The 14,651-nt window shown below is 50.3% G+C and overlaps 1 protein-coding gene across 1 annotated transcript in view; it reads left to right on the forward strand.

The window, feature by feature from the left end:
- Nucleotides 1-2,599: 2,599 nt before the first annotated feature.
- Nucleotides 2,600-14,651, forward strand: part of RNF165 (ring finger protein 165) — a 46,004-nt gene continuing 33,952 nt past the window's right edge. Inside the window, exon 1 of the mRNA XM_031059649.1 lies at nt 2,600-2,636. Coding sequence (XP_030915509.1) covers nt 2,615-2,636 — 22 coding nt within the window. The 5' untranslated portion in view covers nt 2,600-2,614. The remainder of the gene's footprint in view (nt 2,637-14,651) is intronic.

The raw sequence follows: 14,651 nt of genomic DNA on the forward strand, positions 1-14,651 counted from the left end.
TTTTAAATTCAACCCTCCTCCCCCCCCACCAACCCCACGCCACGTGAGACAATGAGATTCGGGTTATGGCGTGGGGGGGGAAAAATAAAAAATCCCCCTTCTCCTCTCCCCCCAGCCCAAACCCCAACACGGATAAACCCATCCCCTCCACGGACACCTGCCGGCAGCTGCCCCTTTGTTGGGAGTGGGGATTCACTGCAGCGAGCGTGACAACCCCCCCCAGGTCTCACTCTGCAAATTAGCCCTGCTACAGAGCAGGGCTGCGTGCTCAGCCCACTCCGAGGATGCCTTGGTAATCTAATAATGCAGAAAACTGCTGGGTTAATGGCAACTTTTAAAGCAATTTATCATCCGCATCATATTTTTGACCTGTCTTGTTAGAAACACATCCTTACAAGAGGAAGCATCCCCTCCCCTCCACCTCCCAGCCTTATTAGTCAGTAACCACCAGGCTTTCATAGCTCATAATCCATCAAACTCATCCACATTTTAATGACTTAATTCCTTTGACACTCTGGAAAAGCCACGTTTGAGTCCTGATAAAAGCCACCTGGTACAAAGAAAAATGATTTTGTTTTGTTTTGTTTTGTGGTTTTTGGTTTTTTTTGGTTGTGGTTTTTTTTTTTGGGTTTTGTTTTTGTTTTAGCATCGGTGGGCTGAGGAAATCCAAGGTGGGTCACGTGCTGGTGGTGCTGCTGTGGGTGTGGAGGCACATGCAGTGATTTCTGTAAAGCCTAAACGTCTCTCCAGCACCAACCTGTATCTCCGGGCTCCCTTAAATAACTCCTTTCAGTAACAGGGAGAAGGATAATCCCAAACTCGGACAAAAGGGGCTCTGAGGTTCATTTCTGTAAGGGTTGCATAAAGGTCTCACACCCATCCGTGCGCGTTTAATGATGGGTCTCGCATAGGGTCTGGGCTGGTGGCACAGCTTCCATCCTTTTTGAGAGAAACAGAAACAAGTAGTGGTCACGTTTTGCTCATGCTGGGAATTATCAGCAGAGCCTAAAGAGAGAGCTGATCTGGATTTACCTTGCTGCGTGCGAATCTGGCCCCGTGGAAGTGTGTTATTTAAGAACCGGTGAGTTGGTGCGCGAGGGAGGCAGCAGCAGAAGCTGTGAAGCTCGGGGGTGGTCGAGGGGGTGTGTCTGCCACAAAACCCCGGAGCTGCTCTGGTGCAGGGGCACGGAGTGCCAGGGACATGGTGGGGACACAGCCCAGGCTGCTCGGGGTGCCCTGGGCAGAGTGTGGGTGTCCTCATAGAGCCACCCGAGTCCTCCTCCGTGACCTTTCTGGAAGGACTTTCCTAGACGAAGTCTTGAGTTACGTTTCTGTTGTTGCTTCAAACCCTACTCATAACCTGGGCAGCTCCTTGTTAGCTGAAAGGGGAGGATGGAGCATGGCTGGGGCAAGCACTGCCCCCAAAAATGTAGGAGAAACCCCCCAAGTACCTCAGGGAGCATGTGGAACATCCCAGACTGGCTCATGCATCTCCCCTGACCAGAGGGACGATGGTGGCAACCACTGGGGGTGCAGAGGGGGAAGGACAGGGGAATACAGCTCTTTTGGGGGTAGCAAGGACATCCCCTCCCACCCTTTACATGTTAGTTTAACCCCAAACCATGCACTGGGGCGCCTCATGTCTAAGCTGGAAGATTCTCCTCTGCAGAGGTGTTCAGAAAAGGACAGGCGCTGCAGCAGGTCAGCAGAGAAAAGCCTTTCCCACCCTTAACCTGCGAGTGCTTGTTTTGGGAGGCTTTAAATTAAGGAGCGAGAAATCCAAGGGGAGATTTGCAACTTCTCCTATGCTAAATTGTCTCCAATATCTGTAACCCCCAGGGGCAGAGCTGGTTTGGCAACTGGAAGAGGTGTGATAGCATTGCCAAATACTGTGACTCTTGGGCATCTCATGGAATTTGGATGTTCCTGCATAACCCTGCAGCTCCTGGAGATTAAAGCACGAGGCTTTAATCTTAAGGGGTTTCACATAATGTAGAGCTTCAAGGTGCTGCTTATGGCTAACTTGGTCCTCAAAACTCACAAGTCTGCACTCAGCAGGTGTTTCAGCTGATGTGGGGGTTTGGGAAGCAGAAGGGGAATGTGGGGCTGCAGGGAGGCTGTGAGAGGGGGGACAACACCCAGTGGGGAAAATGGTAATTTTCCCCCTTTTTTGGTTGATTTTGGGTGGATGGAGTGGGTTGGTCTGCAGCTGGGGTTGGCAAAGTGGTTTCCCAAGCAACTCTGCACAGGACCCCATGGGAGATCCACAAGTTAAATCCTTGTGTGGTTTTGTCTTACTCCTAAACCTTCTTAGTGAGAAAACTCTGTCTTCTGAGAAAGGTTAAATTCTCCCAAAAAAAAAAAAAGTTGCAATCACTCAGTCTCTTGCAACAGGTCCTGGTGGTGGCAAGGTCTGGGCTCCTGTGCTGGAGAGCTCAGCAGCCGCCAGGATGGAGGGAAAGGAAACCCTTGTCTGCTCCTCTCCACCTTTTCTTAACCCTTTCTGCTCCTCCTCTGCTCAGTTTTGCAGTCTCCCAGGACCTTTTCTCACACATTTTCCTGCCTGATGGTCCTTTGCATGTCCCAGCCTCAGCTGGATTGGGCTGGTTGGCCCATGCTGTCATGGATCCCTCTTGGTAAGTGTCCTTAACCTCCTTTGTTTTCTCTCCCTCCCTTTAAAGGCTGCAAAGTGTGCCTGCAGGAGAGCTCTGTGTGTGTGGCTTGTGTCTCTTTAATGAACATAATCTCTTCATTGGTTTGAGGGACTGCACCCAGTGGGCTCAGCAGCAAAGAAGAGCTGGAAGCAGCAAAGGTGCAAGTTGTGGGGACAAAGAGAGAGAGTAAGGGGCAGCCCTGTGGGCTGGGAGCCTGTGGAGTGAGGACACGCCTGCCAGGGAAATGTTTGGGTGAGGATTTTGGTACCTGGGGGAAGGATCCAGGTGTCTGTGTGTCTCTTATCACATCCCTGGGGTCCCAGCTGCTCCCAGTGTGGAGGTGACACCCTGAGGTGTAGGTGACACCCCGAGGTGTGGGTGACCCTCAGCTCAGTCAGAGCCATTGGCTGTTGCTGGTTTTCCTTTTTTTTCCTCCCTCTGGAAGGCTTGAGTGGTGCTGTGGAGCTGTTGCCATGCACCACCCCTCCACACCCTTTCCCAAATGGTCCAGAGAGCAAATGTGTCCCCAAACAAGGAGAGCACCAGGCATGGGCATCTTCTGAGACTTCTTTGAGCAGGACTGATGGAACTGGACAGCCTATCAAACCATATGTCCAGCTCTGGAGCTAAGAGTGGCTGTGGAAACATTCTCTTGTCCTTTTTTCCAGGCTGGAACGTGTCTCTAAAAGGCATTCAATAAAACCATCCCTGGGACATCTGTCTTGCTGCAGCTGCTCCCCACCCTGGGTTCCTCCAGTGAAGGAAGGGATTGGGAAACATCCCTGTAACAAATGTGCCCTCCCCAGCTGTGCTTCCTCTGTGTCTCTGGGATTCCTCATTCTCCTGGTGGCATCTGACACTTCTTTCAATCTCGCTGCCAGATGGAGGCACTGATACTTCCCACAGGATCTTGGGATTTTTGGAGGCTCTGGGTGCATGAGGAGTCACCACTCATGACCACTTGCCCAACTAGCTAGCCAGTTTTGATGCTGCCTCTGATGAAAACGGGGCATCTACAGACAAAAGGAAGCTTTCTTCTCTCTTTTTTTCTTTTGTTTTATAATATCAGAGGAGCTGCCTGTGTTTGCCTGTGTGCCCCGGGGCAATGCAGGAGGTTTTGTCTGGTCCATTCAGAGCTGGCCATCACCAGCTGGTGGGAGCTGGTACTTGAGTACTCTCTCCTGAGGGCCCCAAACCTCAGTGAGGAACAGCTGGAGTCTGGAAGGAGCTGTGGGTTCATGGTGAAGCTGCCTGGGCATGGGGTTGGATTCCCATCTGGCAAGGCCTGAACTTGTTAGTACGTGCATAAACCCATAAAAACTCCAAACTCCTCAGCTTGTAAAGGTGTTGCTTGGCATTTATACTGGAGTGAATGAGATGAGAATCTAGTCTGAGGTGTGTTTTTATCTTAAAAGAGAGAGAGAGAAAAAAAAAGTTGGCAGCAAACTGGCTGCAGAGTAAAGGTATTTTGTTTGCAGGAGGGTTTGGTGGTGAAGCTATCTTTGCAAAGACTATTGGGGTGCACTAATCCCTGCTTTGGCATTTGCAGTTAAACTTGAGCAGGAGCTTTTTAAATCTCAGCCAGCGTCTGAAGGTAATGGGGGTGGTGATGCTTCAGGAGAAGTGTCCATCAAGCCTGGCAGCTTCCACAACCTCCAGGCGGAAAATACCACTCGTTTGCCTGTCAGGATAGGAGCTGTAAATCTCATGCAGATTACCACACTGCTTGTTGTGGTTTGCTAAATCCACACTTCTCTCCCTTGTAGCCTGGCCTTTAATATTAATATCTTTAATTTCATTTATAAATTCACTTATCAGCTTTCATTAGTCATCCCGTTAATGATCCCAGGCAAGAAATTTGTCATTTGACGTCAGAAGGCAGATTAAGGGACTTCTAAAGCCTTGGGAAACGGCTTCATGCTGCACCAGAATTATAGCAGTTGGCATACGAGCCTAATGCTAGGTGTAATTTGCATCTGCTGCTCAGGGGATGAGTGATTATTTTATATATTTAGCAGAAAACAAGAGAATTTCTTAACCATGAATGGCGCTACATTTCCTGTGAACTCTGCAGTATTATGAATCACTGGGCTATAAACACCTTGTTTGCTGGTTTCGTGTCAGCATGGGGGGATCCTGACAGCTCTCCTCCTCCTTGGTGGGGTTTTCCTAATTGAAATTAAGAGATTCCCTCTGTGCTAGGAGCTGGAAGGGACAGGCAATGGATTAAGTTCTGCTGTGCCAAAACAGAGCACCTTTGGTGGCTGAGCTCCCCTGATGGTTGGTGAGGGTGTTTGGGAGGGCGTGGAGATGGGCGTCTGAGGCATGGAAATGCAGGGAAGAGCCCTCACAATGTTTGCTCAAAACATCTAGAAAAGAGCAGGGTTGGACTGAAAAGGGATGAGACGTAGCAGCTCCAGGCACTGGTCCATTCAGGTCCGTCAGGATGAGGCTTTACAGATGCTGGGAGCAAGCAGCGTGTTGGGAGAGACCTTATCTTAACCAGCTGTTATTTGTGATATCCCACAAATCTCCTGGGGCTGAGATAAGGAATGAAGAGGCTTCCTGCACAGAGATAGCAGGCTTGGGGTTGTTACAAAGTTGTTTCTTTTTTTATAATGAATGCCTCATTGCATGCAACCGTGTAAAAAATGCCCCCTTCCCTGCTGGCCAGCTGCACAGCCCGTTGGCAGCCCCAAACTCTCTCATGCTCCTCTGTGCACAGCCTCCTTTGAGATCAAAGGGCTACAGGCAGATCTCCACGAGCCTGAATGGAGAAAATGTTATCCAGTGTGCACCAAAAACATTTGGGGAGCTGGTTTTGCTCAGCCCTCCTTGGTCTTGGAGTGGGAAATTCCTGTGAAAACTGCAGTGGGATGACCCTGACTGGACACCAGGTGCCCACCCAGCTGCTCCATCAGGAGGGCAGAGGGGAGAAAAATGAAATGGAAAAGAAGTTGTTGAGATAAAGTCAATTTTAAAAAAGCGAAGGAAAATAGCAGAGTTACACTCTATTTCCCGTCACCGGGTGATGTCTGGCTACTTCCTGGGAAGTAGGGATTCAGTATTGGTAGCAGATGGTCTCTGGGAGCCAGCCAGGCTGTGACACAGCCCCAGGGCAGGGCCTGTCCCTGTGCCGGCGCTGCTGAGGCACCTCCAGTGCTGGGGACAGCTCTGGGCCCTCAGGACAACAGAGACACTGAGGGGCTGGAGCGTGTCCAGGGCAGGGAACGGAGCTGGGGAAGGGGCTGGAGCCCCAGGAGAGGCTGAGGGAGCTGGGAAGGGGCTGAGCCTGGAGCAAAGGAGGCTCAGGGGGGACCTTGTGGCTCTGCACAGCTCCTGACAGGAGGGGACAGCCGGGGGGGTCGGGCTGTGCTCCCAGGGAACAGGGACAGCAGGAGAGGGAACGGCCTCAGGCTGGGCCAGGGGAGGGTCAGGTTGAATATTAGGGAATATTTTTTCATGGAAAGGGTCATTAAAGGTTAGGAACAGGCTGGTCAGGGCAGTGGTGGAGTCACCATCCCTGGAGGGATTTAGAAGCCCTGTGAATGTGGCACTTGGGGACGTGGGTCAGTGGTGGCCTTGGCAGTGCTGGGGAGTGTTTGGATGTGATCTTAGAGGTCTTTTCAGTCTAAATGATTTGCTGATTCTCTGTTTTCACGAGTTTATCAAAGCAGCAGCAAAACCCATCTCTGTCCTTAATCTGCGGCTCAGCTCTGCCTGCCTCCCTCCTGCAGTATATTGACCAGTGGTGGCCACACTCTTGCCCCCAAGGTTTTTCCTTCAAACTGTGAGCTGAACATTGGAGTGTGGCATGGATATTGGGCCCCAAGGCAAGGAATGTCCTATCCCCACAGCACCAGGGGAGTGCATGGGTGAGCAGTGGGTGGTGGGCCAGCAGCTCAGCTGGTGGCAGTTCTATTGAACTGAGTTGCCAGGGACTAGAAAACAAGAATATCTGGTTTTGATGATGATGATTATTTTCCAGTTCACTGGCTGAAAATTTATTTTCCTGGGTTTATATTGTCCTTGAGTTTTTCAACAAAATGAGAGGGTGGGGAGAGGCTTTTAAATGGTTCATTTGAAGGGAGATGAAATAGGCCACAACCCCAGAAGTGAAATTCTATCTTATGACAAAAAAATGAAACAGCACCAACTGGATGGAGGGAATAAAACCAATTCATCGTGGTTTTTAAATTGGGTTTTTCATATACAAATGTTTGACTTTGACATAATTTTTAAAGTATCTTAGAGGCGGGTGAGACCAGTGAGGAGCAGAGCAGTGGTGACACATCCTGGTCAGGATTTCCACTCTCGGTCACTGCTGCTCTGCTCTGGCCTGGGGCAGCCTCACCTCGAGTGCTGAGGGCACTTTTGGGTGCCACAATATTAAAATAGTCATCAAACTGTTAAAGAGCATCCAAAGAAAGCCACAGGGAGGTGGTGGACCTTCAGGGGAAGCTGTGTGAGGAGCAGCTGAGGGCACTGGGTCTGCTCAGCTGGAGAGGAGGAGACTGAGGGGAGACCTCATTGCAGTCTTCAACATCCTTGTGAGGGGGAGAGGAGGGGCAGGTACTGATATTCCCTCTCCGGTGACAGTGACAGGACCCAGGGAATGGGTGCATTCCCAAGGCTGCCAGAGCTCCGGGAGGGTTTGGACAGCACTGCCAGGGTGGGATTGTTGGGGGTCTGTGCAGAGACATGAACACCATGACCCTTGTGAGTTCCCATCCCACTCAGGATAGCCTGTGATTCTCTCCCATCCTGCAGGTGCAAACAGCACCTTCTCCATGGCCTTGTTTGCTGTGGGCAGGAAAAGCTGCCTGGCAGGTGTGATTACAAACTTGCCAGAGGAAATCCAGGATGTTCTGCCACAGGAGACCCCAGAGGCACCTTGGGGGTCAGGATGTGTCATCTTGCCCTGGGTCACCTGCAGGGACAGTCCTGCTCTGCCAGGTCCAGATGGCTGTGGTGCTACCCAGGAGTTCCTTCTGGATGGTGCAGGGGTGTCCTGGGAAAGGAAAATATTGCCAGGAGGTAGTTAGAGGATTAGAAAAATAGGATGTGTGTCAGGGGGAAGGCAGGCATGTTCTCTTGGACAGGAAGCAGTTCCTCCTGAGAGGGTTTGGGATGCAAGGTATGTTTGCTTATGTTCCCTGTTTTCTTCTTGCAACAAGTGGTTTTTAGCCCCTTTAGCAAAATCCAGGGCCAAACCTCAATATCTGGGAAGCTCATGGCAGTTTTTGGGGTATGTTGCAGTGGTTCATTGTGGTTTAACCCCATCCAGCCCCTCACAGCCCCTCACTCAATCCCCCACCAGCGGGATCAGGGAGAGAATCAGAATGGTAAGAGATGGAAAACTTTTGTGTGGATTGAGATAAAGGCAGTTTAATAGGCACAGCAAGAAGTGTGCACATGAGGAAAGCAAAGCCAAGGAATTAATTCAGTGCTTCCCACGGTCAGGCAGGTGTTCAGCCATCTCCAGAGAGCAGGGCTTCCTCCCACATGACAGTGGCTTGGGAATACAAACACCATCACTCCAAACATCCCTCCCTTCCTCCTTCTTCCCCTCACTTTATATTATCTTCACCACTGTGGCCACAAAAAAGCAGCAAAGGCCCTGGCTCTGTGCAAGCCCTGCTCAGCAAGAAAAAAAAAAATCTCTGTTATATCAACCCTGTGTTCAGCACAAACCCAAAACACAGCTACTGTGTAGGAAATTACCCCAGCCCAAACCAGCACACTCAAGCATCATGCAGACCTTGTGGGACCCCTGTCCTTGTCCTGGGATTCCTTACTCCCAGCCCAGCATCTCTCACGGGACCTTTTCCTGTGAGAAACTGAGCCATGAGGGAGATCTTTTCCCCCTGGGCTGACCTTGGCACTGTCAGACAGGCTCATCCTCTGTCTCTCTGCAGATTCAACTTCTGCTGCTCCTCAGCAAATGTCTTCTGAGCCTGGTTGTGTGCTGGATGAGTAGTCTGGGAATCAAGGAGTCATCTGAGCTGGAAGGGACCCAGAAATCAAATGGGATCATCAAATCCACACCCTGGCTCTGCACAGACCCCCGACAATCCCACCCTGTGCATCCCTGGTAGTGCTGTCCAAACCCTCCTGGAGCTCTGGCAGCCCCAGGGCTGTGCCCATCCCTGGGGAGCCTGGGCAGTGCCAGCACCCTCTGGGGAAGAGCCTTTCCCTGATATCCAAACTACCCCTCCTCCTAGCCAGCACCACTCTTGGCATCACCTTCACTAGACCTCCCCACCTTTACCTGTCTCATTTCCCACCATGTGTTACAATACCTGCTGAGCTTTCCCTTGAGGATGCAAAGGGTTTTTTGGACTTGTTCCTTCCTCGCATTCCTCCTCCAAGCACCAACACCTCCCTCCTGGCTGGTACTGGCTCTGGGACCCAAACCTGCTGAAAACACTTGAGATGCTTCAGCACTGGCCTGGTTTTGGGGTAGGGGAGGGTAAGGAACTGCTCTCCATGTGTCCAGAGCTCCCTGAGAGCTCCATGTGGGCTGAAGGGATGAGGAGGCTGAAGGCATGAGGAGGCTGAAGAGCAAGCCCTGTCCTCTGGCTGCTGCTCTGGGGGCTGTCTGTGATGGATGGTGTAATAAGTGGTGTTGGGAACACGGAGCTGGGCGGATCTCTCTCATAACTGGCTTTAAAGAGCAGCCACGTTCATTATTTGGCCAGGAGAAAGGAACATTGTGGTGTGGTGCCAAGTGGGCTCTCGGTGCACATCCCTCTTCCAGTTTCACTTCCAGAAAACACTGCTTTTGGTGGGGGTGGTGGTTTCGGTGGATGCTGTGCAGGAAGTCCCGGTGCTAAAGGGCTGCTGCGCTTTCACAGAACAGGGAGCACTGGTGCCTCTCCTCTTTTTGCTGCAATGGCACCACTGGTCACAGCTTTATGGCCCCACTCCCTCCAATTTAAATGGGAAACAGGGATGGAGATGCTCTGCAGAAACCCGACTGGCTAGCAGCATTCCCTGCAGGAGGAGGTGACATTCAGGCCAGCACAAGGGGCAGAGGGCATCAGAGGGGTGCCAGGGCCTGGCAGCAGGGTGGTGCAGGGCAGGAGAGATGCACCAGGGCATCCAACAAGCCCTGCTTGGAGCTGCCACCACTGCAGAGGCCCTGGGGAGCCCTCTTTGAATGCAGCCTGATGGAGGTAAGTTTAATGGAGCAGGTGGGTGTGCAGAGCACCCTGCCCCTGAGCCGAAGTGCTCCTCTCCAGCCCATAATAATCCCGGATCCTGCTTGCTATTGGGGTTTTTTCACCCCCAAAAGAGAACAAGCCCTTTTCTAGTGATGCCAGGATGTGCACACTTTGCATCACGCCAGGGAGCTGGAGCTTTGGGAAAGCCAACAAATATAATGAGACTTTGAGATTAAAAGAAAAAAAAAAGGAAAGAAAGAAAGAAAAGAGATGAAAGCCCAGAGCACAACAGCGTGGTGGAAATGTGAAGTGTTTGCCAAGGTTCAGGCACCAAAAAGCCAACAAATCACCGAAAGTGATTTGTTGCTATCAACACCCGTGGTGAGTGATCTGCTCCCCACATCTGAGTTTGGGGTTGGGTGGGGTGCAGCCCATCAGCTGTAGGAGTTGCTTTTTCTGTCTGTCAGGGCACACCACCTGCCTGGGGGAGAAAGGTATCTCTCTGCAAAAGAGCAGGGCTTAAAATTCCTTGGAAGTTTTCATCTGTGGGGGAGGTTTTAGCTGAGCTCTGTTGTGGAAGTGCTGGGGGATAGGGGAGGAGGAAGTGCAACACAGAGAGAGAGGCTCAGGAAGTTCTTAGGGCAGCAGGTGATGGAGCAGAAGGTCAAGGGGAAACAGCAACACACAGAGAAAACCCACACTGGTCTGGGGCTGCTTGATGAGGCAGCCTGGTGATGGTCAGAACTGTGGGTCTCTACCTCCAGGCTGGCATGGAGGAGGTTGTTGGCTGGTTCCTGCAAAGTTGAGAGGAAAGGAGACCTTGGTCCAGCCTGCTGAGCTGCTCTGCAGGGCTGGGCACCTTTCTGAATGAGCCACCCCTTGTCTTTGAGAAAATGGGGCATTCAGGTGCATGTCTGAGCTCAGGGTCCCAGAGGGAGTTTGCCCTCCACACAGCTTTTGTTGTTGCTGTAAAAAGTAGGGGTGAGCCCACTGCAAAATCATAGAATCATAGAATCCTTGAAGTTGGGGAAAATCCTCCAGGATCATGGAGTCCAACTATTCCCCCAGCACTGCCAAGGCCACCACTGACCCACGTCCCCAGGTGCCACCTCCACAGGGCTTTCAAACCCCTCCAGGGATGGGGACTCCACCACTGTCCTGGGCAGCCCATTCTAAAGTCTGACCTGAAAATTTCTTCCTTCAGTGAAGAAATATTTTCTTAATATCCAATTTAAACTTCCCCTGGCACAACCTGAGGCTGTTTGCTCCCATCAGGAATGTACAAAAAGGTCAGGAATTAGGATTTTGCCCACAAGCTTCCTGGGTGAGGGTCTTCAGGGCTTGGGGACAGCCAGCAGACACCTCTTCAGGGCTTGATGTTTGCAGACCTGCCAAATGTTGGGCAGCTTCTGAACCAGCCCAGAGCTCCTAACTGGGGGCTCGGATTGATTTGCTTGTTCAAAATGCTTTTTCTGAATGGAGGAGAAGGGTTAGATGCTTTGTAGTCCATCGCTCTCAAAAGCACAAGAAAGATTTGAGAAATTCAGTGTGTGGCTCATCTGATGTTCTAGAGACGCCAGCCTTTAATTAACATCACTGAGAAGTTCAGATCTCAAATTTAATTCCTTTCTGTATATAACTGGGAGTTCTGAGGTGTCAACAGGTTTTGTGTCTTGAACAGATGTTACTTTTTTCCCCTCAGAGATGGGTTTAATCTGAAATACTGCTTTGTAATTGCTGCTCCTCTCTCCTCTACTTGATATCTGCCAGAACCCCCATCAACTGGATATTACATGAGTTAGTGTTATTTGTGCTCTATTATTTCCACCCAGGCAGAAGTCTACCCCTGGATTCAGCAGTTAGCACTGGAGGAAATAAAAACCCTTGTAATCTTTTTCTGCTCTCTAAAGGTCCAGTTACATTGTGAGCTGACAGTATAAGTGGAAAATCTAGGATTATTTTCATTATGGTTTTTGAGATCTCCCAGCTGTCCCATAAGGAGTTGAGTAGGAAGAACACTTTCAGGAAGAAATTTTTTTATGCTTAGGGTGGTGGTGAGGCTCTGGCCCAGGGTGCCCAGAGCAGCTGTGGCTGCCCCTGGATCCCTGGCAGTGTCCAAGCCCAGGCTGGATGGGGCTTGGAGCAGCCTGGGGTAGTGGAAGATGGAGCAGCCTGGAGTAGTGGAAGATATCGCTGCCCGTGGTAGGAGTTGGGGCTGGATGAGCTTTAAATGTCCCTTCCAAACAAAACCCTTTTGGGATTCTATGACCCAAACCACCACGGGTGTGGTCCAAGGCCAAATACCTGTGCCCAGCACCTGGAGCAGAACCCAGCTCTTCGCAAAGTGCTCCTGGTCTCCCAAACATCCTTCTCTGGGTTCAGGTGGGTGTGGATACAGCTTGCTGAGCCCCAGCTCTACAGATCCCCATCAGAATCTCTGGGAATGGAGATTCCTAAGGCTGAGCAAGAGCTTTGGATCTCCCACCTTCATTTCTCCACCTGCACAACGCACCAGTGACTGTCTCGCAGGCCACTGGGTGTAAAATTCAGGGAACGGGGAAAATGCAGGTGATTCTGCTCCTTTGCATGTGAAATTCATGGGTAAATGTAAATGTGGGTGAGAAAAGCAGATTTCTGTCTCATATCCTCCTTTCTGTGGTCACTCTTGAGGAAATGTGTTACAGGAGATGTCTGGAGGGTTGTGTTTAGCCATAAAAGCTTGATCAGATGTCTCTGCTTTCTTCAGGAAACAGATTTGGAAATGAAACAGAAAACTGACAAAGCTGAGATTTTTGAATGAAAAATGAAAACCTCAATTCTTTCCTAATGTCAAAGACATGAACAAATATTACTTTTTAAATAATAGCTTTAACATTATTTGGTTGAAATCCAAGGGGAGGCACTTTCCCAAGGTCACTCACTACAGCAGTGGGAGGAGAGACTCACACCCCTTCTGCTCCAATGAAATCTGCTTAAAAATACTGATCTGGGGGAAAACCCATCTGCTGGCACTAACAACTGTACAACTTCCTTATCTAGCTGCTCTGATCAACAGGTTTTCTTTCCCTGACAGACCTTGACAAAATTTTCGAGTCCAACAGCAACCTTTTTTTCAAAGCCACCTGAGAGAGGGCTGTGGGGATTTGTGGCCACTTCTTCATAGCAGGGGATTTGTCAAAGTGAATCAGATCTGGAGTCACTGAGAGGGAATTAATGTGAAATGCCTTGATGTTGGCTTTGCAGTCGTTTAATAGGCACAACTGCACTATTAAACTGATCAGCCTGTGTTTAGGTGTTATTTGTATTTGAGGGGAATAAATGTTTTTCTTTAGGAAGGGTGAATTCTACAGATTAAAAGAGCTATTACAAACCTCCCAAATGCCTCAGCAATAACAATATGACAACTCATAGCCTGAAACCCAGACTCCTTGTGCTGTGGTAGCGCCTCAAAGTCCTGTTTCACCCCCTTCCTCATGTCCTCTTCTTCACCCCAAGAGCATTGTCAAACTATCTCTGAAACAATGGTGTTGCTCACACCCCTTCCACTCTCCCAGGTTGCTCCAAGCCCCATCCAGTCTGGCCTTGGACACTTCCGGGGATGGGTCAGCCACCCTGTGCCAGGGCCTCAGCACCCTATGAGATGTGGATCCAGAGGAAGTTGCAGCCTGGACTATTCTGGTATAAACCCTGGTATAGAACTCTGGTATAGACATGAGCTGGCTGCACCCTTGGGTTGGAGTTTGTTGTGCTAAAGGGTGCAGGAAAACCCATTTTCTGATAACTTTGTAGGTCTCCTTTGCCCAAGGGTGAGAGCAGCCAGCCCATTCAGCTGAACAAGCAGGGAGCTGTGAGCTGTGGTTTTGGCCGTGCTGCAATGGGTCAGGAAGGTGTCAGGATGGTGATGATGGGGAGGACACCTCTGTGGCTCATGGCTCCTCCAATGCCCAGAGTCTAGCAACAGGGAGGCTCTTGTAGCATCCTTGGATTCTCTGAGTCCTCTTTGTGGTGAGCAGTGGGTTAAAAAACCTTTAACCTCTCTCACAAAGTGAGTGCAGAATCATACCTGGGGGAGAGGGCTTGAAGCTGAGGCAGAACAACCCAGCTGAAATATATTCCTTGCTCTGGGAAATTTTTTTGTCGGGTTTTTTTGTGCATTTTTTTCCCTCTCTTTCCTCTTGGCTCTATCTTTCAAATTGCAGCTCATGAAGATCTGTCACAGGTCAGGAAGACTTAAGCCATGATTTGCAGAAGATGAATGGAATTTTAAAATCAATTTAGTGGTCCCCAGTGTCAGTGGGGTGCCAATCACCACAGGCTGGCACTGCCCAGTTCCTCTGCTGCTATCATTAGGAGGCGAGAGCAGCATTCATTACAGAGAGGCTGAGCCTGGCTGCCTGCTAATGGAATTGAGCTGCCTGACCTTAATGTGTGCCTGATATTTAATTTGAAATTTCTGTGGACACCAGCAGGCTGCATCAGAAACAATACAGGCCCAGCATTGCAAAGCCTTAGCACTGAGAAGGCAGCAAAGTAAATTAAATTTGGTAATTAGTAAAAAATCCTTGGGGCCTAGAGGTCACATGTGGAAGAGAAAAAAAAAAAAGTGTATTTTTCTTTCTACTTGGCAGCTGGACAGGTTCCTGGTAGGATCTTGTGTGCTGCAGGGAGGAGTGGGGTGCACTTTGTTTGTCCTGGACTGGTGGGAAATTTTGGGATGCCCTCGGCCCCACTCGGATGGGCCCCTCACAATGAGAAAGGGACTGAGGGGCTGGAGCGTGTCTAGGGCAGGGAACAGAGCTGGGGGAGGGGCTGGGGGCCCCGGGGGGGGGGG

This window comes from Geospiza fortis, unplaced genomic scaffold (assembly GCF_000277835.1).
Source record: "Geospiza fortis unplaced genomic scaffold, GeoFor_1.0 scaffold488, whole genome shotgun sequence".
In the NCBI taxonomy this organism is placed as follows: Eukaryota; Metazoa; Chordata; class Aves; order Passeriformes; family Thraupidae; genus Geospiza; species Geospiza fortis.